The following is a 26986-nucleotide window of genomic DNA, read 5'->3' as shown; positions in this document are numbered from 1 at the left end:
TATCAGAACATACTTAACACAGTAATCGAATCAGAGGGAAAACAAAAGTGTTTAGCTGTTGCCATGTATGTTTTAGCTGTCTGTTTAGGATGTGTTTCGAGCTGGGTTTGTTTCGTGGTTTGTTTTGTTGTTTTTTTTTTATCAACATCTGTTCCACCAGCCATTCCCACCTCACAAGTATATATGTGAGTGTGGAGAGAGGATGTTGAAGGTATGCTAAGCCATTTCTTCAAACTGGCTTTGCAGCAGCATCAAAGAAATTTGAAAGGCAATGCCAACTTTTAAAAGAAAAAGTGTCAAAAGCAACAGAAATAAAAAATGCCACACTTAGATTTTTGGGTGGTTTTTAATTCAGATTCATACTTCCAAAAAACCTCTAAGGAAAAAAGTCATCAGTATAAGAGATGTAAATAATTTTACAGAATGTTGATGAAAAATAGAGCTTTCTGTAGTGTGTAAATCTCAGTAAATGCATTTTTAAAGAAAAAATATTAACCTGAAATGACTGAATATTGACCTGTTAATGATAGCTTGTTATTCACATTTGTTATCTCCTGGCCCTTCTGGGGATGGTGTTTGATACTCTTGGAAGACATGATTTGCATAAAAGAGGAGTTTTGTGGAATTCTTAAAGGAGAGGTTAGTGTTAGGGGCTACACAAAAGGGATGAGGCATGTCCTGATGGAAGACCATATGGTAATTGTTGTGAGTTCATCCAATGTGAATTCTGTTCTGAGTGTTTTTGACAGTAGAAAGTTTGGTACATAGTGCTTCAAGTATGTTACTTCATTCTGTTCTTAAGATTTTGCTTCTGAGACTACAGACTTCTTTCTTTTATTTTTTTTTTTTTCCTTTATGGCATCTGGATTTAGTTACTGAATACTGCCTTGCCAGTGCAAAGGAGAAAGTGCAGGCTTTGGAATCATGCTAATGTACTGCTGTAGGAAAATCAAAACATACAAGAATTACTGTTTTAATCTTCTCTGCTGAGTGTATACACTGTTTGGTAGACCAGATGATTCATAGCTTTGCTGATATGTCTGTGGCTTTTTGTGTTTTGAAGCTTAATTAAAAAAAAAAAACAAAATCTACAGACTGTCCAGCAGAATTGCAGTAGAAACATGGAAGAATCCAGAGGGACAGGATGTTTTCACTGTAGCCTCCAGCTGAAAAACTCCTCCACAAATCTATAAATTTCCGTTAAAAATATATATCTCTCTAGGTTGACCAGTATTTTATATTTTTTATGTAAGTTTTATTGTTGCACACTTGCATACATTTGTTCTTGATGCCACTCTTTTTCCAGCACTTTTAAGCTTTGTGATAATTAATTTTCTACCTTCTGTATTAAACAAGTGACTTGAAGTTATTAATATCAATATTAAAATAATCTTTTTCTTTTCTGTCCTTTTCCACAAAAATAGATAATATACCTGAGAGAATCCCCAGAAGACGTGTACAGGCTTATATTGGCTGGAAGCGTTTCATATCTTCCTTTCAGGTAAATAGCAAGTTGTTAGAACTTCCTGTACTTTGATATTTTGAAGAAGAATGTAGCATTAAGCAGTACCAATTCTGGGGTAGGGAGGCTGTTGAAGTTTTAACCCATGACACGTTCACTGCCTGAGCTTTAAGTGCAGACTGCTGAACAGGGGTGTTAGCAGCTGGTACTGACAGAAGGTGAAAGCTGTGCTGCTTTCTATGTACTTTTGTTGAGCTTTTTGATCTACATTGCTTCTCACTTGGCAGTCTGGTTTTGTGCCAGTAGGTGATAGTTAAATATATCAGAATGTCTGTCATTCATCAAAAATGGCTTGTAATGCTTCTAGCACTCTGGTTTTCCCGCTTGTGGAATGTATGCAATAACCTGCAAAAAGTATTTTGTGCATAGAGAACGCTAGCTAACTTACTATGATTTATTGTAACTTTAATGCACGTCTTTTTACCCCTGAGGGTATGTAATTCTAGCTGTTTCAGGCCACACACCTCTCTTTGTGGTATATGCTTTGCTGTGTAATGTAGCAAATAAAGTCAATCTGATGTGCATAGGAACAACTTCTTAATTTCTTTCAAGCAAGGGTTTTTAAAAGTTGGACTAAGCTAATGTTCCATGGGCTGCCACAGTATGCAGAAAAGAATGGCCAAAAAACTTCTTAGGAGGCAAGTTTACTGTCCAAATATATTGTCATGGGGTGATTAATTCAGCCCTTGCTTGTTTGTGTTTTCTAGCTGTTTTGCCAAGAGATGGGCTTTTGATGATTTGAATTTATATTACTTCCCCGCTGCTACCACCAAAATATAATGTAGTAGTAGCACCTGTCTTTATTTGCATACTTCCATTATCCCATTTCTTACTTTTAAATTCCATTTTTATATTACCAGAAGAACAAAAGTCCTCCTTAGGATGATTGTAAGGTTTGTTTCTAAATATCATAAAGGTCTATGTGAGTGATGGAGATAGTAGCTTTTTACTCGGGTCATGTACCATGCCCAAATTCCCAGATCATCACTTCAACAGCAATACTGAAAGAAATGCAAAGGTGTGTTATACATAAGACGTACAGAGAGCTGACTTCTGAAGACAAGTCCAGCCTCTGAAATAAAGAATGTAGTCTTTTGAAGTGTCTGCAAACTTTACCATTTTCTTGAGTTTAGTAGTGCAACTAAACCTGGTGCTAATAGAGGAATTCAGACTGTGTTAATCAACTGAGATGTTAGTCTAGGCCCTGTTCTTTAAGATCTTCTTCATCTGCAAAAAACCAGTACCTTCCGATAGGATAAGTCGTTGTCAATCTGGTAGTTGCTAATTAAGGCCATTATAAACACTGAAACTTTTGTTAGCAGGATGCAAACAATTTATTTTTTCACTTTTAGAATCCTAGTGAGGTTGGAAGGGACCTCTGGAGGTCATCTGATCCAACATCCCTGGTCAAGCAGGGCCACCTAGAGACGGTTGCCCAGGACCACGCCCAGATAGCTTATGGATGTCTTCAAGGATAAAGACTCCACAGCCTCTCAGGGCAACCTGTGCCAGTGCTTAAACACACTCAGAGTGAAAAAGTGGTTCCTTATGTTCAGAGGGAACCTTCTGTGTTTCAATTTGCCCATTATCTTTGGTCCTGTCACTAGGCACCACTGAAAGAGCCTGGCTTTGTCTTCTTTGCACCTTCCCTTCAGGTATTTGTATACATTGTATACATTTGTATACATTGATAAGGTCCCCCTGTGAGCCTTCTCCAGGCTGAACAGTCTCAGCTCTCCCAGCCTTTCCTTCTGTATGAGATGCTCCAGTCACAAAAAAATCTTTGCAGCTGGACTCTCTCTGTTATGTCCATACCTCTCTTGCACTGAGGAGCCCAAAACTGGGCACCGTACTCCAGGCATGGCCTCACTAGTACTGAGGAGAGGGGAAGGATTACTGCCCTCGACCTGCTGGCAATACTGTGTTTAGTGTCATCCAGGATACCATTAGCCTTTTTTGTCACAGGGCACATTGCTGACTTGTGTTCAACTTCATGTCCACCAGGACCCCAGGGCCCTTTTCTGCAAGGCTGTTTCCCAGCTGGGCAGCCCTTGGCCTGTACTGGTGCCTGGGGTTGTTCCTCCCCAGGTGCAGAACTTCAAACTTCTTACTAAACTTCATGAGGTTCCTGTTAGCACATTTCTCCAGCCTGTCAAGGTTCTTCTGGATGGTAGCACAGCCTTCTCCTGTATCACTGGGGTTGTTCCTCCCCAGGTGCAGAACTTCAAACTTCTTACTAAACTTCATGAGGTTCCTGTTAGCACATTTCTCCAGCCTGTCAAGGTTCTTCTGGATGGTAGCACAGCCTTCTCCTGTATCAAGTCACTCCTCCCAGTTTTGTGTCATCAGCAAACTTGTTGATGGGTCCACATCTTCCCTAGTCTTCCTTTTGTCACTTATAGAAGCCCTTCATGTTTTCTTTAACATCTCTGGCCAGATTCAATTCCATTTGGGCTTTAACTTTCCTAACTTCGTTCCTGGATGCTCAAACACTGTATCCATATTCCTCTGAGGTTACCTGTTCTTGTTCCACCCTCTGTATGCTATCATTTTGTGTCTGAGTTTGGACAGGAGTTCCTTGTTCATCCATGCAGGCCTCTTGGCATTTTTGCCTGTTTCATGTTCGTTAGGATAAATTGCTCTTAAGTTTGAAGGGCATGATCTTTGAATACTAACTAGCTTTCTTGAGCCTTTCTTCTCCCCAGGGCCTTATCCCATGAGACTCTCCCTTTGAAGAGGCCCAAGTCTGCTCTCCAAAGACCAGGGTTGTCAGCTTGCTTTTCAGCCTCCTCTCTGCCCTCAGGGTCCTGAGCACACCTCATAGTCACTGCAGCCTTTGACTTTTGCATCCTCAACGACCACCTCCTTGTTGGTGAGTATGAGGAGAGCACTGTTCCTTATTGGCATCTGTATCACTTGGAGGAGGAAGATGTCACCAGTTCATTGCAGGAGCCTCCTGGATTGCTTATGTCCTGCTATGTTGTTCCTCCAGTAGAGATCAGAATGAAGGTCCCCTGAGGACCAGAGCCTGTGAATGTGAGGCTGCTGCTATCTGTCTGTAGAGAGCCTGATCCACTTGTTCTTCCTGGTCAGGTGGCCTAACAGACACCCACTGCAATGTCACCTTTACCTGTCTTCTTTTTTACCTGAATGATGTTCTGTTTTTTCCTTCTCCTGCTGATTTTTTCTGCCACCTTTTATGCTGATTCATCAGGGAGGAAAAGGATACAAACTGTAGAGGCAGCCATTCAGGTTCTTCAGAACTTCTTCCTCCTCTCTGTTGAAATTTGAACATATTTTACTTTTTTGAAACATTAATGACTCTCTGCTGATGAGGGCTGCATGGTTTTAAAAGAAGGTGTTCTGCCAAGATACAGTATTCTTTCATGTAAATTCATTTTAAATTTATTTTTTGACTTGACTCTAGTGTTCCTGTAGAATGCTTATTGTACATGCTTATGGAATCTACTAATGGTCACGTACTAAGCACATGCCGTTCTTGGATCCAGGGAATTTGAAAAATGGTAGTTGAAAGAAGGCATTTTAATGAAAACTAGTTTATTCTCATGTTTAAGCATAAACTATTTTATGCATCTTAAGGAAAATCTTTTAATAGATCTACACAAATGTATATCTTAGTTTTATTAAGAAGAAGCTGTTCACATATACATAGAATACATATGCACAGGATCTTTTTTAATTCTACATGGAGTTTGAAGAAAATTTGCCTTGTGTTACAATTTGCTTTTTTGGAAGTTTATTTCAGAAGAAAATGTTCTAAGGGTGTATGTTAGAATATGTTACTAACTCAGGCATTAGCTTTTGCCAGAAGGAGCTTGTGCTGTCTTCGTTAACATGAACACTGAAACATACCAGTTTCAATGTTCATGTCAGAAATTGAATGTCAGTTTTACCAAAACTACAACTGGAGTAACCTTACTCTTGGATCATCTGTTAACATAACTTATTTTTTGTTTTGTTATTGTTGTAAGATGCAAAGTATGGGAAATGAAGTAATCATTTGATATAATTATTTCACCATAATTGTTATTATCTTGAAGCAATTTTTTAAAGGTCTTTTAGAGAAATATCTTTAGCTGTTTTCATTTGGATTAAAATGGGATAATTTTATTGTTTTGGTCATCATATGTTATAGGGATGCTTCCTTTGGTACTTGCAGTTTTCATCTCACATTGCTGGACTGTTTTCATGCAATAAACAAGGTTAGTAAAACAATATTTTTCATATTACAAAAGGTCAGCTAAATATTGCCCAGCAGAAAAAGAAGGCTTAGTAAACTAGGATCCAATTAGAGCTGTGCAGTAGCAGATTTTTCTGATTGTTGCTTAGGTTATTATGTATTATGCATTGTAACAAAATTTCTAGATACAGCATCCATAGGAGTTGACCGATACCGTATGTAATCAACTAGTGAAGATTTTAAAGGAGGAATTTTGAGGGGTTTTTTATGTAGTCTCTCAGGACAGTTATTCAGACATCTAATCCCTAAGAGCTATACAATAGGTTTATTCTATGCTCCCCCAGTGATACATTTTAGGCTGAATATAGCCTTTGAAAGTGGTTTTGAATTGGTTAGTGATATCTTTAAGGCATTTGCAGCATGTGCTAATGACTTAAAGTTTTGCTTTAGTAATACAAATAGAACAAATGTTAGTAGGAAGGTGCTTTTTTTTTTTTACAACTACAAATTATCATAATCTAATATTTTATAGCAATATAATGGTGAAGTAATGTGGCATTGAAGGCAAGGAAATTTATATGAACTCTTTTTACACTGTACGAGTAGTGCAATGGGGATTTCTGCAGCCTTCTACCCTACTAGTGTCTTTTTTATCATGAGTGTCTCTGCCAAATACTGGTGGGTTTACTGATTAAGCAAGTTTCTTGCAGATTTGTGATTTTCAGCTTTTTTGGATGTGTTGGCACTGGCTGCTTGTATGCCTAAAGTGAGTTGCTATTCTTCTTAGTACCGGTGAACAGCAAGTAAAGCTACAGATTATGCAGTGAATGAGGAGATTAGAATGTAAAGAGATTAGAATGTAGTATTTTACATTCTAATTTTTACATTTACAAATTTTACATTTGTGTGTACTTCCTGACTTAGCAAGTGGGTAAACTGCCAGTTACCCAAATGTTTACATTTTTTATATAATAGTAAATATAATGGTTGTGGATAATTACAGAACATCCGGGACCCCTCTAGTGTCTGCTTAGGACTGTGTGTCTGCAAACACTTTAAATTCAGTGAAGATATTAGCATCATAATGAGAGCAAATAGCATTGATGCACAAAAATATGTACAGTCCTTGAATGCAGATTTTAGAATGTGCTGATAATTTCAATATATAATTTTTGCCAGTTATTTTTCTCTTTTTTATTTTGTACTCCTAGCAGTAATAAAAAGACTGAATGCTTCTGTAGTCTGGATTTTTTTAGTAATTCAATGAAAAAAGAGTGGATTTGCTTGTCTAACTTCAATTATATTACGATTTACAAATCTGTTTTGAACCAAGACTAAATTGATCTTTATCTTTTCCAAATAGATGAAGAAATCTATCTGAAAGAGTAGAAAATACTAAGAGGATTTCAATAACCTGAAAGAATGATAAACTGTCCTCATTGAAAAGATGTTGTCTTTGTTAAAACCTGTATTCTGAATTTTAGGCTTTGCAGTATGGTTTCCTGGATTTCAATACGTTTGATGTAAATGAATATGAGCATTATGAAGTAAGTGTTCAGTATCAGTCTTCTGATTTGTTTGCTGTTACTAATTATAAGATGCTTATAATACGTGTTATTTTTTTGTAGTATTAGGTTCCATTTCTGTTTTGTCTCTTTAAACTTTGATTGTAAAGGTGTGTGGTCAGAGAGAGAATATTGAAATTCAGATTTAAGTATAGTCAGCCTCAAACATGGGGGAAAAGCAGAAACTGAAATGGAAATAAATACTTTTCTCCATTATTATTGAAACTCTGGAAGATGATTGGGGAGCGGCAATTGGGCCACTTTTAGAGGCAGTGCATATTCTCATGAGAAACTTCAAGGGCATACAAGTCTAAGTCTAACTGAATTCTGGAGAACAATTAAAGTATTTATCTGTGAATACATGGCAAATGTATAATAACACTCTTCGAGGTAAAGAAAGAAAGATGGCTGGGAAATTCCAAGCCTATAAAATCCACTTCAGGGCTTGGGAAATGAATATGTCAATGAAGGACTACAACTCTTGACTATATGCAGTCTCAGAAATGTAAAGCTGCCAGTTATCTGTAAAGAGAAAATTGTGTTCTTAAAATCTAAAAAAACAATATTTATAATGGTGAACAGAGGTAAGGTCAGGGTCATAATTTAGAAACCTATAAAAAATTAAAAACTGGAAGCTGCCCTTAATCTGAAGGGCATCAGTTGTGTTGTTCTAAAACTGATTTAGAAAGAGGAGAACACGGTCAAGAAAAGTGAGTTTGAGAGCATCTGGCATCCTCCCGATGGAAAAGAAAGCAGGCGACTAACGTAACTTCCTTTGGCTATCTAGCATGTGTTTTGAAACAATAAGGAAAAGCCTGAAAATACAGGGATAATGATAAATCAAGCATTTTCTCTTGACAGAGAGCAGAAAATGGAGATTTTAACTGGATAATACCAAACAAATTCATTGCCTTCAGTGGACCTCATTCAAGAAGTAAAATTGAAAATGGTATGCTTAAAAGAGGAGGTGGGGGACACAAGCCCACTGCTTTCTTAGCTGATTGTCATCAGTAAGAACAAGCTTTAAAAATTGTTCCTCAAACAGTGTGTTTTTTCCTTGGCTCTTTTTCTTTTGTAAGAACCCTGGCGGTAAAATTTTAATGTTTGGTTTGATTGTATCTGACCTAGGTGATTATGTTAAAATTCCATTTTCGGTTAGTCTATTTCTTTGTGTTGAACATGAATTCTGTTTTCAAGTTTTTTTCATCTCTTGTTTTTGAGTCTTTGTTTATTTCTGTAGTTTGAGCCTTACTCTGTTCCTTTGTTTTTCCTTTCTTTTTTTTCAAATAGGCTATCCCCACCATGCTCCAGAAGCTTATTTCCCATACTTCAGGAAACATAAGGTCACCACTATAATACGCCTCAACAAAAAACTGTATGATGCCAAACGATTTACAGATGCTGGATTTGAGCATTTTGACCTCTTCTTTGCTGATGGAAGCACACCTAGTGATACTATAGTTAAAACATTTCTAAATATTTGTGAAAATGCTGAAGGTGTTATAGCCGTTCACTGCAAAGGTATAGCGTAAAAACAATTTATATTACAAGTGATGCTTATAGTTACAGTTCCTGAGGTATTTTGCATTATAATTCCATTATGTTTATATTATATTTAGTTACTAACTTCTCTAAGAGAAGTACTCTGCTAAGAGTATGTATTCCATACGTATGTATTCCATACATAGGCTTCTGTTCTGCACTTCATCTTCTAAATTTTTAAGTTCTAGAAAAATCTTCCCAGCTGTTTGCAAGAAGGAGGTTGGGGAAAGTGAGCTTGCTGATACTAACAGCTTTCTGTTAGAAGGTGTTAGCACTGTCACAGGATGGTCTTGAGAAGGAATTTGAATTCCTGGCAAGGTTTATAGATCTTTCTGAAAATACATGGTTCAATATACCAAGTCATAAACTTCTGAAAATGTCAATGCAGCTTTTTGAGGAGATTCCTCATAAAGTATGAGTGTTCTTCCAGAACCACAGAAATCTTTATCCCTCAGAAATCCTTTATATAAGCTACATTGGGTATGTTGTGAATATCTGTTCCTCCAGAATTGGTCTGCCAAGGAAAAGATTATCAGCAACTATAAAGACAGAGTTTTCTGTGGTTCTAGAGGAACTATGTTTCCCTTCCAACACCATCTTTAATAGTCTATCAGACACAAACTTTTCCTCACTAACATTCCTGATAATGCTGTGATTGAAGGAGAACGGCCTTTTCTTAACTCATTTGCCTGGAAGCTGCAAAGACTGCATTTTTGTTCCTGGATCTGCCATCCATTTGCTGTGTGTTTAACAAGGTTATACTGTGAAGTAGAATTGGTAAAAACATCCTCTTAACTGTTGGGAAGCAAATGCATACTTTTATACTCCACTGAGCTGATAAATTTGGGCATATTGCTTAATGTAATTATGACTGAGTACTGAGTATTAAGGGTACAAGGCTTTGTTTTCTTTCAAATTAAGCTGTGCTTTGGTATTTATCATACTAATAGTGTCTACACTGTTTTATGTTTCTCAACCTGCTCTTACTCTTGAGAAAAGAGTAAAATGCTGTAGCCTGTTCTTAAAGCTCATCAAGGTTGTGTGGTTGTCTTGACTATTGGGCTGAACTGAAGATTAGTCTCTTGTTAAATGACAGAAGGTGTTGTGTGGTTTGGCATTTATAGCAAGTCATTGAGGAGAGAAGCTGCTTAGCTGGAGCTGTCCTCCTTTCCTTCTCATGTTTCCCAAGGTAAATAGAACTGTTTTGAGGGCCTTTGAAAAGAAGGTTCCTCATTCTGGAGTACTTTTTGCCTGAGGCAGCTAGTACCAGACTTGCTTTTTGCAAAATTTGTCTTTTTCTTGGCAACTAAATTAACAGATTAGTTAGAGGAGGGATTGGAAGAGCAGCTGGTTTCTGGGCAACGTAATACAATTTGTAAGAGGTGCTTTGAGAGTTTTGGAAAAAAGCCAGATGTTTTATCCTGTGCACAAAAACATTCTTATACATATTCATAGATAGATAAGTAAAAAAAGATAGATAAACTTAAAGATATTTGTAAAGTCAATGGCTTTGGAAGGTTACCTCACTGAAAAAAAAAAACGAATGAATGTGGTAGCATCTTTGTGTATGGAAAAAAAATTCAAAAGGTGGATTGCATAGTAAGAGGCTTGTTTAATAAACTAGGCAAGTAACTTATTTGTCCAAGTAGCTACAGCAGATTCCAGATGAAGATGGGTATATAAAAGAAGCCATTTTTTTATCTTACACAGCTGGTCTTGGACGAACTGGCACACTTATTGCCTGTTATATTATGAAGCATTATCGGATGACAGCTGCTGAAACTATTGCCTGGATTAGAATAAATAGACCTGGTTCAGTGATTGGACCGCAACAACACTTCCTGATGGAGTAAGTAAATTAACTTTAAATGATTCCAAAAATAGATCTAGATGTCTTTTTTCTTCTTCTTTTATTGTGCACTTAATAATCTTTAGTGTTAATTTGTTGTGGTTTGGGCTTTTTTTTCCATGTTATGATAGCAAACAGGCAGAACTTTGGACAGAAGGAGATATTTTCCGTGCAAAGTTGAAAGGAAACCGTAAAATTGCTGTAACAAGAATTCTCTCAGGAGTAGATGATATTTCAATTAACGATACAAGAAACAGGAGAATGAGCCGAAAGGACATAGAACTGGTAACCATCTGAACATTGTGCTCTTATAAAAGTTGTTTCTGCTGTTGAGGATCTCTCAGGTTCTGAAGAAACCTGTGGGTACAGTAAAACTTTGTTAATCAAATTGTTTTCTGTTTGCACTTTTTGTATCAAAGGATATGGGGGGGGAAGTTATGGACAGCAAGTATGAAAAATAAAGTGCAGTAGACAGGTGAAGTAGGAGCATCCTTATACTTTAATAGGTAGATATTAGAACAAAAAAAGTATTTAAAATTTGCAATCAAAAACACTGTGATTTTGTTTTGGATTGTCTATTACTTCATTATATGTGCTTAGAGGGAAGAGATGAAAGGTTTTTTGCTCTTTTTAGTTTCAAAGTAACTGCAATTTCTATAATACTTTTTGATGCTACATTTTAAAAAAACCTGCTGTTTTAAGAAGGTAAGTGAAGGAGGAAAATGCCGTACTTGAGTGAAAATTGTACCTAAGCAAACACTTGATATTGTTTCAACTGTTTTAAAGGTAGACAACATTCTGATGCATGTAATTCATGAGACCACTTAATGGTTCGCAGGTTTAAAACCAGCAAACAGGAAACTGGAAAGAACAGCATTGTATTTATGCAAATGAATTTCCTTTGATTTTATGCTGACAAACTTTCCTGTTAGGATAATTCTAACTTCAAGTTTTAAGATAAGGTTAATTCTTAAATGTCTAAGTGTCTATATTTTAATCTTGATTTACCCCTTCCCTGCCTCCACTTATCCAGTACAGTGATGAAGATGAAACAAATTGTGTAACACAAGGTGATAAACTTCGTGCTCTGAAAAGTAGAAGACAGGCAAAAGCTCCAACTCCATCAGTGTTAACGTGAGTTCCTGAATGTATAAATGCAAGAAATACTTTTATCCTCCTCTTTAAGCACACCTCCTTTTGCCTCCAAGAGTTTATTGCCAAGGCTGCTTTTACTCATTTAAAACAAGCATGAGATTCACAATTTCTCTGAAGGCTTGGTGAGTGCAAAGGAGGCAGGAGAACTTGGTTAAAGAGCTGCATCATTCAGTTTCTAGTTTTCTGCATTGTTTCTGATTCCAGTAGTCTGCGCTTTACAAGCTCCTGTAGTATTTCTGAATGCTTTACTTCTAGTTCAATCACAAACATTCCTTGTGCTTCCTCTGGTAGCATAAAAATGGAAGAGTATGACTCTCCATGGTGGTGTTTGATTGGCTGAAATAAAGTATGCATTTTTTGAAGTAAAGTCAGCTATCTAGGATTTGAAAGAAGAATCTTTAGCCTCCTTTCACTTCCTCTTCCTTGGAGAGGAAATTTTCCTAAATCCTATGGGTTTTGGGATAACAACTGGTAGATCTGGAAGGCAGGGAGCAGCACTATTTCAGTAACTAAATTCAAAACAAGTCCATTTCTCCTCAAGGAACCTTTATTTTAGACAGGAACTGGAACACCACCTCTAAAAGAAAGTTTGTAATAGCCATTGCATCTGTTGTAGCTTGTAATAACTGTAGGTAGAAAAACTTTCTGTCTGCCCTTAAATAAACTACAAGAGAATGCAGGACTTGCAAGACATATCTGGATTTCATTTGGTTGCTAGGAGAGAAATGGAGACCCTTAGCTGTCATATTTTTGCAAATAACACAGCACCAGAGTCACAGACCAAAGGCAACTTGGCTTTTATTGTGCTGTCTTTCTGTAGGGGATGATGCTGCTAGCTGCTGGCCTTTCTTCTTTTTGTTGTTCTTTTTTTTTTTTTTTTAAAAGACCAAACAGTGTCATCAGACTTTTTGAAAAGGTGAGACGTATGTAGTAAGAATGCGCTGAATGTAAAGTAATATGTTTTTTGAAACCGTCACAGATTGCTATGTAAGAATTGTGCTTTTGTCTTAAAAGATTCTCTTTTGTTCATGCTCATCATATACACAGGCAATCATATAAGAAACAACAGATTCAGAACAAAGCCTGTACCCAGTTGACATTAAAAAAAACCCAAAATACATCACCTTGGTTAACTCAAATAAGACAGTACAGAAACAGCTGCATTGCACATTAATTTCTAAGGCACACAGAGCCTTAGTTTCCACTTCATAATATTTTTTCATAAAAGGTACTTTAAGTCATGTAATAAAGGTTGTGAAAGGTCTTGTTTATTATATGTTCCACAGAATAAATGTAGTCTTTATAGTAATCTATTCAAAGCCATTGTCTTCATATGCAGAAAGCTTATCAACTATTAAAATATTGGTCCGTTCATGAAGCATTCTGCAACAACTGCTCTAATCAAAACTAGTTAGCTTGTACTTCTGTGGCATTAAAGTAATTGATCTAGAGCTTATAGTTGTTTTATAGTGTGCATAGTCACACAGGGAGTTGGAATTTCCCACCTCCTGTTCCCCCGAGTTACATGTATGGTTTGCAGCTTGAAATATTTTGGTGAAAAATGAATGTATAGCTTTTTACATTATTTGTACTGCTATTGTTAAATGAAAATATCACTAGAAATACTTAGCTGCCTTACCTGGGTCAGAAGTCTTCCTTACTAGAAGAGGTGTCAGACTTTTTCCCTTTTTAGTTCAGGCTGTTAAAAACAATTAATCTTGCAGCGAAATGATTTAATTTTATCTAAGCAAACAGAAAGAAGCTTCAGAATCCTCTATGTAGTTATATTTCGCAGAAAAGAAACAAAAAAAAGCAAAGTAAGAGCACCAGAAGGTGGGACAATTACAGTCTTTGAGAGCTAGAGACATTTCTTACATTTAAGTTGCAAGGGATTTATGTATAACATTTGTTAATGTTTATTGTATTTGGTTGTAGAAACTCTGTATGCTTTGATGAATGGATACTTCTAATTATACTTAGTGTGTTTAATTAGCAATGTTCAGCACCTTTGGAAAGGATTATGAATTAGCTTTTGCTACTTTAAACACAGGAAGGTAATATACCCCATCATCAGCATCTGTACATAAATTGTTCCTACAAATTGATCCGATCTACTGTTTTAGTGTTAAAATACGTGATTTTCAAGTAGGATATATGAGTACAGGCTGATCAAATTGTGTAAAAGATGGCAGCAAGTGGTCAGAGATGTACGGCCCCAGCATGCGCTTATTTTTTAAAGAGCAATGTAAACTTTCCTTGGAATAGATGACTATAGTGGGGATTTCAGAAAATTTGCTTTGATTCCAGCAACACACGCATACTACATTTGGCAATTTATCATTGCATGGATTGTTACAGTCATAAAAAGTAAGAAAATGCGTGGCAATGGTTATAGAGCAATATGTGTTTGAAGAACTTGAAACAAGCTGAAATGCACCAATAGCTTTTGCTTTTGAATTTTTGTTCATCTTTTCCTCCCCCCTCCAACCCCTTTTTTAGATGGCTCCTAGCTATGCTGGTGTCTACATTGTGTAGCATTGTCATCTGGTGGATTGTATGTGGCTCCCTTCTGCCCAGCCTGCTATTCTGTCTAGATGGTTTAAGAACATAGTAACCATCAGGACCCCCTGAGAGAGAGCCACTGTGTAAGTGTCCCATTCCATTTCTCTACAATACCTCACGCTTTCTGTCTCGCATCTCATAAATGCATGTTTTCATGTCATGTTTCTTACTGGCTTTGTTGCAAGAGTGAATTTCACTGCTCTGGCTTTGTCGTATTTTTGTATATATTCTTTGGAATAATTGAGTGATTTTTATGGCTGGCTTGCAATACAAAAAGGTGCAAAGCTTCTATAATTAGGATAATTTCTCATTTTAAAGCCTTTCTTCTCTGCATGCTCCTGCAGATAAACAAAATTATATAAGCAAAACTATGTTTGTAAAAAGGAAAAAGTACTGCTTTAAAATATGAACCTATTCTTTGCATGTTGCAAATTGAGCTGTTAGTGCCAGTTTTATTTTGAAATCCATGAATTTGTGAAGAAGCTTAGTTCCCCAAAGGATGGTTTTACTCATGTGAAATGCCAAGAATTAGAATTTGTTAGAATGTCAACAAGTCTTAGTTTTTACTAAGAGGTTATAGTATTATGTGCCATTAAGAGGCAGTTAGATGAGACTTCTTTTTTCCTTTTTAGCATAACAGAAGATGAGGCAGTATTAGGTGAAGGGTCACTTGTTTATCCATCCAGTCTAGCTTCATCTTCTTTAGTTCTCAATTATTTTTTTATAGAGCTTTATGAGACTACTACTTAAATCCCTTTTTTCTGTTACTTGAATTCAGGAGCAGAGTAAAGCATTAAAAACATATTAGTTCCTTGAGTACAGTTTTCACTTTTTCTACACGCTGCTTTTGTCAGAGTGGGTGCAGTGACTGCTGTGCCTTGCTTCCACTTAAAAAGTGCAATTTTTTCATCAAATGGCAACTTTCATCTTTTGGCCAAACAAAAATTCAGCAGCACGTGGAGCTGCCAGGAAACCGGAATAGGTCAGAAAAAGTGTTTTACGCCAGAGTTCTACTAAGAAAAGGCATTCTCTCCTGGTAGAACATTAAGGCTAGGAGATTCTGTCTTTGTTACTTTGAGCCTTGCAACTTTTTGTCACAACATATAAAAAGCATGGAACTCTTTCTGCTAAAGTAAATAACCTAATAACTAAATAATGAGAACTGGGGGACCTGGTGAACAATTCAGTTACCCTATTAGCCCTAGCTGTGGTCATCTTAATCTGTTCTTCTGGAGAAAAAAAAACACAAATAAACCAAACGAAAGCTGAACTAAAGGTCACTTTAGCTGGTTGGTTTTTTTTTTTCTGTTGGTACTTTACTTTGTCTGAGAAAACAGTTCAAATGAGAGGCTTGTTGTCAAAGTTTTACACTGAATGTAGCAGAATTTCTTGTCCCATGTTTTCCAGAAGTCAGACCTCAGATTTCCAAACACCGCGTAAAAAGCTGAACTTAATACACTGGTTAAAAAAAAAGAAAAAGATCTGTCCTGTTTTCCTATACTGTAAGATCAGTTTCACTCAATTGCCATCCTTTTTTTCCTCTTACAGTTTTGTGTTCTGTCTAAAAACTCCCTTGCTAGAGGGAAAGAGAAAAGACTGTTTGATGCTGGTAAATGTACCACGATGCAAACAATTGGGTTACTGGTGCTGCTGCCTCATATCCAGGATTGACAATCATGCAGTGTTGGTTTATGTTGGAGAAGAGAAAACACTTAAGCTTCCCTTAAGAGTTAGAGTAACATTCTCTCCATTATGCAGCTAGTGCCCCTTGTGTTTTAAGAGATCAAATGATTAATCAGTATCACGAATTTCTCTGGGCCAGCCTGGCAGTCCTTTTGGCTGGAGCCCTGTAGGCTGAAAAGTATCAGTCACTTGTTGCCTATCAGTGACTTGGAACAGTGGTAGAGATCTCTGGCCTGTTTTCCTCAAAAACCTGAGGTAGTAAAGGAGAAAGCAATATTGCATTTGATAGCCTTATAAAATGGATAGCCTTGGCAAGAATAAAGTGCCCACCGCAGGCCAGAGGAGATATACTCCTGTGTAACTTCTCTTCCCCTCATCACTTCTTAGGATAATGTAATATTTTTTCTTTTAAAAAAGCTTGTTATGAGGATTAATTTCTCAATAGTTGATTGTTTTTTCAATAGTTGAGAACTATTGAAAAGATGGTGCTACTGACCCCAAACACTTCCATTTAAGCAGGTTTTGATTTGTTTAAAGGCCAATGTATTAGCTTGAATAAGAAAGTAGTATATAAACTAGTATGGTGTTTGGGGGATTATATTAGGTTTACAACTGCCAAGTGATGAGTCCATTACAGATTAACTGGAGATGAAAAATTATTATGATATACGGATTACCAGTTTGAGTAGCCTACAGCATCCTGTAGCCTGTGTTCAGGAAACATTCTGCTTTTTCTTAAAAAGAAAAAAATACCATATTTAATTGAGTTAGAAAACCTTTATGTACATCAGATGGGCCTTCTGCTGGTGTTTCTAGAAGTTGGTTGTTGTCACGTACAACATGACATGCTATTTTACATGAACAGTTACAAAGCATTAAGGTAGGTGTCCTGAAGATCCTACCCTTCTCCAATGTAGTTCAATGTGGTTTCATATTTTGGTGCCGAGACTTTGAAAGGATTTCCTCTATACTGTGACCTCATTATAAGACCTATCAATTACACCTGCTATCAAGTGAGGCTGCTAGTCTAATTGTGTTAAATCAAAATTCCATACATTGAAGATAAGTTTCTTCTTTTACCTTAAACATACATGCTAATAAAAAGCTCTAATAGCACTGTTACTGCTTCTAAGATGAAGTTGTTGGGCCCAAAAGCAACTTCAGGTGTTTAGTTGTAACATCATGTCAGGTGATTGTGTAAATGGAACCTTGTCTGTTTCCCTTGAGGTGCTATCAGCCTTGGAAGTCTAGAATTTTAGTCTGATTCAAATGTATCTGTTCATTCAGCAAATATTTTGTTCACAGGGATTTGAATTGATCTTTATTCTTGGGTGTGAAGTTGTATATTGCTGAGATGTAAAAATGACATATCTACTGAAGAGCAGATGATGTTATATGTTCTACCATGCTCACAACTGGCTCTGATGACCCATAAGCCAGGTCCTTTTATCCTTACCCTTTGGTAGATAGAGCAGTCTTAGGAGGACGATGTTGTGGTTGGTTTGGCTTTAAGGTGCAATTATATGTGGTGACTATTTTTTGTGAGTCACATTCCCATTTAAAACCTCTTTTCTTTCTTTGTTTTGAAGTGATAAAATGAAATTCTGTGGGAAGTAAGGACTTACCTATGATACATTATAAAGATGAAGAGTTTGTGCAAGGTGATATTTTAGCCCTTCATGGTGTTTCTGTTCACACTGGCTAAGTATACAGGTCTAAGCCGTGTATACTGACCTGTTTTCTGAACTTTTGATGTCCAGAAAGAATAGGCACTTTATAAGAGAAAGATTATAACCACTAGATGACTTTCAAATAACTTGCTTTCTTTATATGTACCTTTCATATAAAGGTGTATATATATATATAAAGGAAATATACATTTCATACAGAGAGACTCTGTATGTATATATTTAAGGAGAAAACATGATTTTTCCGTATTTCTGTCTGCGGGAGCACTAATAAAGCAGCATGTGCCATGATTTGGTCATGCTTGTATTTCAGTGACTAAATGTTATGAGATTAAGCCAGCTTCGTAGTTTCAATTCAGTCCTGGAACGTATAGATAAAAGGTACTATGCAGGTCTTTTTTTCACCACTGGTGTCATTTTTGCAGCTTAGTTGAAAGTGCAGTAGCCCAGATTTGCTTATGTTGTATGACAACTGTGGCACTGAAAAGAGAATTTTAAGTTTTAATATTGAAACACAAGAGAAATTCTAAAGTGAACTTCCAGATTTTGAACCTTTTCACCTTGGGCATGCAAGGAGAACAAGTTTCTATTAGAATAATTAGTGTTTTCTACAGAAGCATGATATGATGTTGAAGGTGTCTGGGTTTTATTTTCAGCCTCTTGAATAACTGAATTCCTCGAATAACCGACTTTGAATGTGTTGTGTTTACAGTACAGTTTGCTTTGCATTTTATTAGTACTTGCCATTACAGTCTTGTATCTTATCTCAGAGGAAGAGAAGACTGTTTGACTTAGACTTTTGCAAATTAAATTATGAGAATTTGCAAGTCTGAAATATTCAGAGAGATTTGTTCAATTAGAAATTTAAAATACTTGAACTTTGTGCTTCTGTAGTCTTCTGTTTGCTAAACAATCTAGAAGTATGTGGTAAATAAGGCTGCTGATCAGATTTACTGCTGCACAGAATTTATTTTAGATGAAATTGTGTTATCGCCAAAGCACATCCTAGTTCTGTTATCAAACCCATATAAAACAGTGAAATCATAGAATTTTTTTCTATTTCTGTTTTTGGTGAATATGTTATGTGAGTATGAAAATACTTATATTTTCTCATGTTTTTCTGTCCATTTTTGCTCCAAAAGTTACATTTCATGTTCATGTCTAGGATTCCTCGAAAACAATTTCTTCAGAGTATTAATCAACCAGACTGCAGTTTATACAACGTAATGAAGGTTTTGATTTCCAGTCAAAGGGGGAGGAAAACAGTAATTTATTCTTAGCTCTGAATATCTAAAATGAGGCATAGTTTTATAGTTGGAAACTTGCACAGATGCAGTGACTAGGGAACAGACATGGAAAATGATGCACTAAATAGATATCTGTGGACTCCATTGACCAGCTGTCGCTTTTTGTCTGCATAGTATCATGATTTCACTACAGGTACTTAGGAATACAGAAGCTATGGTCTCCCAAAGAACCAGTTGGCTGATGGCTAAAAATAGTTTGCATTTCACAATCTGGAATTCTATTGTTATTGATGTAAGCAACACTAGGATTTATCTACCCATTTAGGAGATAATCAATATATTGCTCTAGAGTCTTCCAGAGAAGTGATCAAGCACAACCAGCATGTAAAGCTGAGTTTTGACTGTGGTGTGGTAATTCCCCATAAGCAGAAAATGCCAACATATGCAATGAGTTTCTCACTGTATTTGAAGAGAATATTTCACAGTTAATTGCAGGTGATTTAGACTTTGACCCTCACAAATTTAATTAGTTGGGCTTGTTTCTGAATTTCTTTCTGTGTCAGTCTGGAAAATAATGTATGTTTTTGTTGCATACCTCAGATTTTATCTTTTTGTTTTGTTTTGTAACAGTAATTTAAAATACAATTTCTTAGCTTTTCATCTTCCAAAAACCTGGCAGGAAATTCAAAGCCATTAATTTAATCCATTCACTGAGAGCAAAGAAACAAAAACCAAACAACAAACCAAATTACTATGCCCCTAATAAAACAACTTGCATTACCATAATTAAAACAAGAATGTTACAGAGAGAAGGATGTGTTTCAGGCAGAACAATCTGCTTTTCAGAATGAGTTGTGAAAAGCCAGCTGATACTTATCTGCTGCAACCTCTTTTCAGTTCTCCTAGAAACTTTCAGGTTATATAATCTTTCTTTTTTCCTGCTCTTTTCAGAGTAATTCTGCAGTCCAGTGTTCAGAAAAATAAAACCTCTGAACCTAGCATTTCTGACAGTACAGACATTACTAAAAGAACTACCAGGTCTGCTGCAAGAAAAAACAGTTTAAAAAGGTGAGAGTTACCCTCTTTACAGATCCAGTAACTGTTCTCTAGGCATATACGTTGAGCTGACATATCCATTGCTTACAGGAGCTTTTGCCACAGTTCAACTTCTCCTCCAAGAATGGGAAATGAGAAACAATTTTATGGTTTATGTCACGTACTGAGAATATGTGGAACCTTAAATCTTAAGTCATTTGTTCATGTCGCTTAGTCTTTCAAGTTTGAGAATTTTATATTGTAATTCCTAATGTGAGTCAGAATTACTGAAAGTGAGGGATTTTGGTAACAAAAAAGTGCCTTTCTTTACCAAATCTCTACTTGGAGTAAGAGATGGAAAACTTGGTCACAGTTTTAAGTCAATTATTAGTCGGTACATGAAGTCAAAAATAAGAGAAATTTGATGGATAACTAAAATGTAGTAGTAGTGGAAAGGTGAAGTGGATAAAATGCATGTGTGTGCTGTTATGAGATTTTGTGCTGAGAGCACAACTGATAATCCGAACTCAACGCGTTCAGTAAAGCTTAATGAAATTTTAAATTCAAATGAATTTATATAAGACTGAAATTGCCTTTTGGCCCAGAAGCACACGGCCACACTACTAGTGTATTTCTTTGTGTGTGCAGCTATGGCAGCTCTCCAGGTCATTATCAAAGATGAGCCTGGGAATGTAGCTTAATATAATTTCCAAGCAATTCCCAGTGCTTAAAATTGACCAGAATTTGTCTTATGCTTATAGTGAAAACCTTTTGAATGGGTCTGTCAGGTGCTGAAGAGACTTACTTTTGTTGAGGAGAGTAAAAGGTGGCAGATAACATTAGTAGTTATATAGTTTGATTTATAAATATTGCTGAAAATTCCATGTTCTTGTGCAGCTTTTTCCCCCACAGAGCTTTTCTTCCCCCTTGAAGGTAACAGAAATACAAAAAATTCACTCTATCAGGCAACAGAAATAGTCATTAATAGTAGACTGCAGTAAATTCTAGTCAGAGAATTTTTAGCTATGGCTATATGTTTTGATTCATATAACAGTATGTTAAAATATAATCTCTTTTTCACGGAATGCAGATTTTACTAAACATCTGAAGTATTTCTCAAGGTTTGGTGTTTGGTTGGTTGGGTTTTTTCTCCATTTTGCGTCTTTTTCACCATATCAGTTTAGGTCTAAACAGATTGGTAGAATTCTGCCTGCTGTTTTTATTCTTATCACCTCTCCCAGTTTTAAGCTCCTTGAAACTCTTGGTAGCTGTATACATGCACATGCATAATTGAACAGAGATTTTCAGTTTCTGGAAAACACAAACCCAAGTTGACCTTTGTGTTGTGTGAGATGATAATATGTATCCTTAGGTAGGACTCAACATCCCTAAAATAGAGTTCATAGAAGATTTCAGTTATTTTGAAAGAAGTCCTTTAGGTGTATTGCTAGATCGATGACTGTGTGGACCAAAGAGCAGATTTATCTCAAACTTCATAAAGTACTTGATATTTTAATGGATTTTCTAAAACTTCTACCCCAAATATTTCATTCCACATACAGGTTCTTTTCTAATTAGTTTTGAGGTCAAAGAATTTCAGTGACTTTGTCCTTGTATCCAATAATCAAATTTGTCCTAAATAGTTATGTTGCAGTTCTGGAGTTCTTAAATACCTTGTCATCTGAGAGGCTAATTGGGTGCTGATCCCTCTAGAGAGTTACTTCAGTCTGTCTGTGCAACTTCATGTAATTAAAATGCAGTACTTTGTTGTTAATCTTGTAGGTGTCCTTTTATTTTTTCTGTAGCATTTGGCAAAACCTCACTCATTTATTTTTTGAGCATCCCATTTTTTTTTCTTCATCTCTTTTGAGTGTATTTAATTTCTTGAAGTCTGTGCAGTTTGCATTACCTCATAGTGCTCAAATTGATTCACCTGTTCAAGATCAGGTGGATTGCAGAGTAGAGGAGAATAGTTATTATTACAAAATTGGGATCATGCCCTAACCAACATCTGTGTTTGCCAACACCTTGTTGCCTTCTTTGAACTTCCAGTGTTACTGTGTACCCTTATTCTTTTGTTTTCTTGTCATTTCTGTCTTCTGTTCCAACAGATACATCTCGCAGTATTGTTACATTAATCTTATTTGTTGATGCCTTATGTTGTTTTAGTCAATTGTTACTGTAGATGTATCAAATTTGTGGCCATCCTAACACAATATAATCTGCAGAGCTGGGTAATTCATTTGCCATTTTGTCCTCCAGACTCATGGGCATACTATCATGGAATGCCCCCAGAATGATTTTTCAGTCAAAACAGCCACTTACAGCTAAAATGCTCTATTCTGGCTTTGCAAAGAGAATTTAGGGAATTTCAATCCTGTTTATAACATTCACTGTTATTCACATTATCCACAGTCTTTTTCTGTGGATGCCTTCGTTTCTACACCTAAGATGTCCTTGCAAATTTACCAGTTACCGAGAAGTTCCTCTTCGTATTATTTTAACAAGGTGCATACACATATGCATACATATTGAATTATGGTAAGACTCAAATGAAACAGTCTTTTCCGTGTTACCACACATCACAGAATTTGGGTTATGTATATAGTAAGTAACTTATTCGAGATTAAATCCTGAGTGGTGAAAGAATTTTGGTAGGTCGAGGTGCTCAAGGGAATGCAGGTCAAGTTATTAAAAAATAATAGTTGGGAGTATGTGGAGAAATATATGAAAACTGTATTGTATAGATTCCTTTACTGCTTTTAAACAGAGAGGTATATCACAAAAACTAACAAAGAGGAATATGTTTCAAAAATTTATCTGCTTTTGCTTTGCTGGGAATTGTAAAGCAGCCTTCTACACACAGTGGTTCAAACACTGATAACTACCTGCAGCATTTTGGAGCTTCTCTATACGTGATCTAAATCTAGCTTTAAAAAAAAATAGTGTTTCTTTGCTATTCTTTCTACTTTTCCTACAGTCTGGTATCTCAGAGGGAGAGAAAGAAAAGGAACACCTTACAGCAAATACGCTTAATGAAATTATGGTACTTTCAATCCTCTGTTACTTTTCTATATGGAACACCTCCTTTCTTCATACTGTCTGTAATCAGACCAGCCTATGCTTTTTTTACAACCAATATTGCTATGTTCTTAAATGCAGTGACTTTTATCTTCTGTTTCTTTCTTTGAAGTATTGTTTGCTCATTTTACCTTGCCAGAAATGTTTGCTTTACATACATTGAGTACATATTTAACTTTCTTCCTCAAATATGTTTTATTTCAGCAGCCAGTCCATCTCAAGGACTAGAAAAGTACTGTGTTAAATTTCAAATAAGCAACCAACATTGAAGAGGATATTCAGGAATGAAGGGGATATGATCTCTAGAGAGGACTTGATGCTATTCAAGGAAGATTACTATGGCTCCATTTTTCAGAAAAAAGTGAAACAGAAGAATCTCTTCCATACTTGTAGAATAAAATGAATGTCAACATACTTGGTAGACATTTTTCTAATGTACTATCACTTCCCCAGACAAAACCAACAAAATCTGTGTAGATTTAGACTCAGGTGTAAATACTTACGCTCTCTATTATAAAGAGGGTTTGCTAGTATGTATGATGCATGTGTATAAATTGTGATGGCAATCACTTAGCTGCTGACCACCAGAAATTAAAAGATGGTGGGAGCTTTTAAGTATATAAATCTGTGTTGTTCATTCAGACTGGTCTCAAGTCCCCACTTGAGACTGAAAATCAAACACAAAAGCATATTTCCTATAGTATTGGTACTCTCCTGTGTTAACTGGCTATTCTTTATTATTTTGTATGAAGTTTTTTATGAAGCTGCAGTATTGAGTACACGAAGTAAATATTGTCCACCAAAGAGTGCTTTATTTTCAAAGGTTGTGTGGTTTGATTAGTTTGAAAAAGCTAACTATACATAATTAACTTGGTTTTAATAGTAACAGATTTTCAGTTGTTCACAGCCGGTGGCTCTTTTAACTAGTTGTAATTGCTTTAAACCTGGTATGATTTTAAAGGGGAGGAAAAACAGCGTACCATTTAAAGCAGTGCTGTCATATTGAAATATCATTACTGTTTCTTCTCTTATCTTCAAGTCTTCTAGGTGAAACTTTAGATCAATGTATCTAAAAGACTGGAATTTTTCCCAGGTTTTATCAGTACACTTAACATGTGGGTGTCACTGATTTTTAGCTTTGAGACACTTAATGAGTGCAACACACAAAAAAGGGAAAATAAGGTTGCTGTTCACTGAGATTAGTAGTGGAACTCAAGGGTAGGTATAGCTTTTATACAGCTTACCTCTGTTAAAAAGCAGGGTAATTTTTAGAGGAATCTGTCTGAGACTGAAATTTTCATCTACTACAAGCATTTTTTCCCCACCACTTTTCACATTATGAGATCTCAAAGCTGACTTTGCAGTGATGTACCCTTCTCTGCCAACTGAAGTTTATAGCTGCATATCTTTCAGATGAGGACTGTTACCACATAGCCTTAAATATGATAGCTGTCTGTTGATTTAGTGACTCTTACAGTAGAAAGTAGAAGAAATTGAGAGATCTGAAATGTTAGCAATGGAATGACTGAAGTTTTTAAAGATGCACATTACTTCTGAAAGGAGGGGAGAAGTTCCTTTTTATGAATGTAAACGGGCAGGTTCAGTGACTTGTTTCAGTCTACATCCTTTTAAATTCAAATTGAGCTTTCTGTTAGGCTGGTGATTTTTGAATGCCAGTATGGATAACCACACATTGGCCTGAAAACATTTTCTGGCAAGAGCATCATGATTCAGATGGGAAGTGGGATGTGAAGTGTAAGCTTACAGTTAGCATCCATGAGTTTGGATTGTCAAAATTTGCAAATATGAATACAAAGAAAATAGCAGAGGCTTGTGTGGTGCAAAATAAAGGACTGTTGAGGCTCAGACCCCAAATACTTTTTGTTTTCCTCTTAACCTTCGCCCTCACGACCATTTTCTTCTAGGTGAAAAAGCACCTAAAAGAGAGGGACAGAATTCACCCTGATACAGTGGTTAAAATTTCCTGTCTTCTCTTGGTTTTGTTTTTTGTTTAAGCCACTTGCCCAAAAGCTGAACTACAGGTAACCACAATAGTAGTTCTATTGTGCAACTATGAATCTGTGTTTATTTTGGAAGAAAATTCTTATCTTGGAAAGCAGAAGGGATGCAACTGGTGAGGTTGTTGTCCAAAAAGCACATTTGTTGCCTGGTGTGCAATGAACCAGTTCTGACACACAGGAAAGTTACTGCTTTTTATTCAGGCCTGGGTGCTTGGTGGATTTCCACAAATCAAGCATACCCCATGCTGGTTTCCTTGATATATTTCTAAACAAAAGTGAAAGGTAGTACATGCCCAGTTACAAGGATTGCTTAGTAATTTATATACAATTATAGTATCTGCTGTGTCACTCTCTTCAGTCACTGTGCCTGCATGGAGGAAGGGTTTTCACATGGATCTTTTAGACATCTCTGTGTGTGTTTTAGTATTATAATGAAGACAGTTCAGTTAAGAATGCCTGGACTTGGGTTTTCACTGCCAAATTGCCATTGTTTGTAGAAACATCTTGATTACACGTCCATTTAAGGTCTTACATGTCCCAGGAAGACCAAATAATTAGGCTACAGATGTTCCTTCAAGCAATTCACTTTGACCCACTCCTTAGCAACTATCTACAATCATCCCTAACTATAAAGTCAGTACCTAAAAGCTTAATTAACTACAGAGCCGTGGTTAATTTTAAATTTGATGATAGATATCAAAGTGAGAGGATAAGAGTCAAAGCAAGAAAGAAGTAGTAATATTCTTCTCTCAGCTGAGCTTCCTCTTTTAGTCTTTGTTTTTAAACGAAAAATGATCAGTCTATTTTACACTCCTTCCAAATTCCAAATTGGAATTTTCCCTTTTACAGTAACCAGCAGAGCCATTAGCACTTTCATGTTCATCTGAAGTAAATTTGCATAAAAAAAAATGCATAAACACACAATAGCAACTCTAGCTAAACCAAAACTGCATGTTTGGCATCAATGTGTTTCAGGATACCCCTTCCACTACCTTATTATCTTAGTGAGAAACACATAGATGTCATTGAACTCTCCAAACGGCCTTACATGGAAAATTACCTCATTACCTCATTGTGTCCCATCTAATTGTATTGCTTAGTTTGTTCTGAATTTTTGGTACTTTGTCTAGCTTTTTTATTATGCCATACCAAAGCTGTCTTAAGTACAAGAATGAAGAGTAGGCATGGGGAGGGATGGTTTCTCAATCTTTTTTGAACTGTGAAGTATTAAGTGCCAAAATGGAACACGTGGTGTCAGCTGCATCACCATTGTTCCACAGAGCAGCTGGGGAGCTGTGACAGCAGCAGTTATTTCTGCTGTCGTCAGTTGGGAGTTTTTCCTTAGAAATACTTTCCCTTCTTTAAAATGCATGACAGATGCATTCTCCCTTGATCTCTTATTCAAAAGTATGCAGTATACTCAAAAGCTGTAGTACCTTGGGTCAAATCCCAATTTGGGCAATCCCAGGCACAAATACAGGTTGGGCAGAGAATGGATTGAGAGCAGCCCTGAGGAGAAGGACTTGGGAGTGCTTGTGGATGAGAACCTCATCATGAGCTGGCAGTGTGTGCTGGCAGCCCAGAAAGCCAACCGCATCCTGGGCTGCATCAAAAGAATTGTGGCCAGCAGGTCAAGGGAGGTGATTCTACACCTCTGCTCTGCTCTCATGAGACCCCACCTGGAGTACTGTGTCCAGCTCTGGAGTCCTCAACACAGGAAGGACATGGACCTATTGGAACTGGTCCAGAGGAGGGCCACAAAAATGGTCAGAGGGTTGGAGCACCTCTCCTGTAAAGACAGGCTGAGAGAGTTGGGGTTGTTCAGCCTGGAGAAG

At 36.6% G+C, this 26986-nt stretch overlaps 1 protein-coding gene across 7 annotated transcripts in view; it reads left to right on the top strand.

The window, feature by feature from the left end:
* Positions 1-26734, top strand: part of CDC14B (cell division cycle 14B) — a 49413-nt gene extending 22679 nt beyond the window's left edge. The window contains exons 5-14 of one of the 7 annotated variants that reach the window (XM_014936721.1): positions 1425-1501; positions 5679-5745; positions 7208-7270; positions 8150-8237; positions 8579-8809; positions 10541-10679; positions 10811-10964; positions 11713-11813; positions 19966-20082; positions 23338-26734. In XM_014936721.1, coding sequence (XP_014792207.1) covers positions 1425-1501; positions 5679-5745; positions 7208-7270; positions 8150-8237; positions 8579-8809; positions 10541-10679; positions 10811-10964; positions 11713-11813; positions 19966-20082; positions 23338-23374 — 1074 coding nt within the window. In that variant the 3' untranslated portion in view covers positions 23375-26734. Of the gene's footprint in view, positions 1-1424; positions 1502-5678; positions 5746-7207; positions 7271-8149; positions 8238-8578; positions 8810-10540; positions 10680-10810; positions 10965-11712; positions 11814-14333; positions 14480-19965; positions 20083-23334 lie in introns of those variants that run through there. The other 6 variants (XM_014936712.1, XM_014936747.1, XM_014936729.1 and 3 more) reach the window with 6 other exon arrangements.
* The last annotated feature ends 252 nt before the right edge of the window (positions 26735-26986 follow it).

This window comes from Calidris pugnax, unplaced genomic scaffold, assembly GCF_001431845.1.
Source record: "Calidris pugnax isolate Ruff unplaced genomic scaffold, ASM143184v1 scaffold2, whole genome shotgun sequence".
NCBI classification, from domain to species: domain Eukaryota; kingdom Metazoa; phylum Chordata; class Aves; order Charadriiformes; family Scolopacidae; genus Calidris; species Calidris pugnax.
Note: the sequence above shows the minus strand (reverse complement) of the source record. Positions and strands in the feature narration are given on the sequence as shown.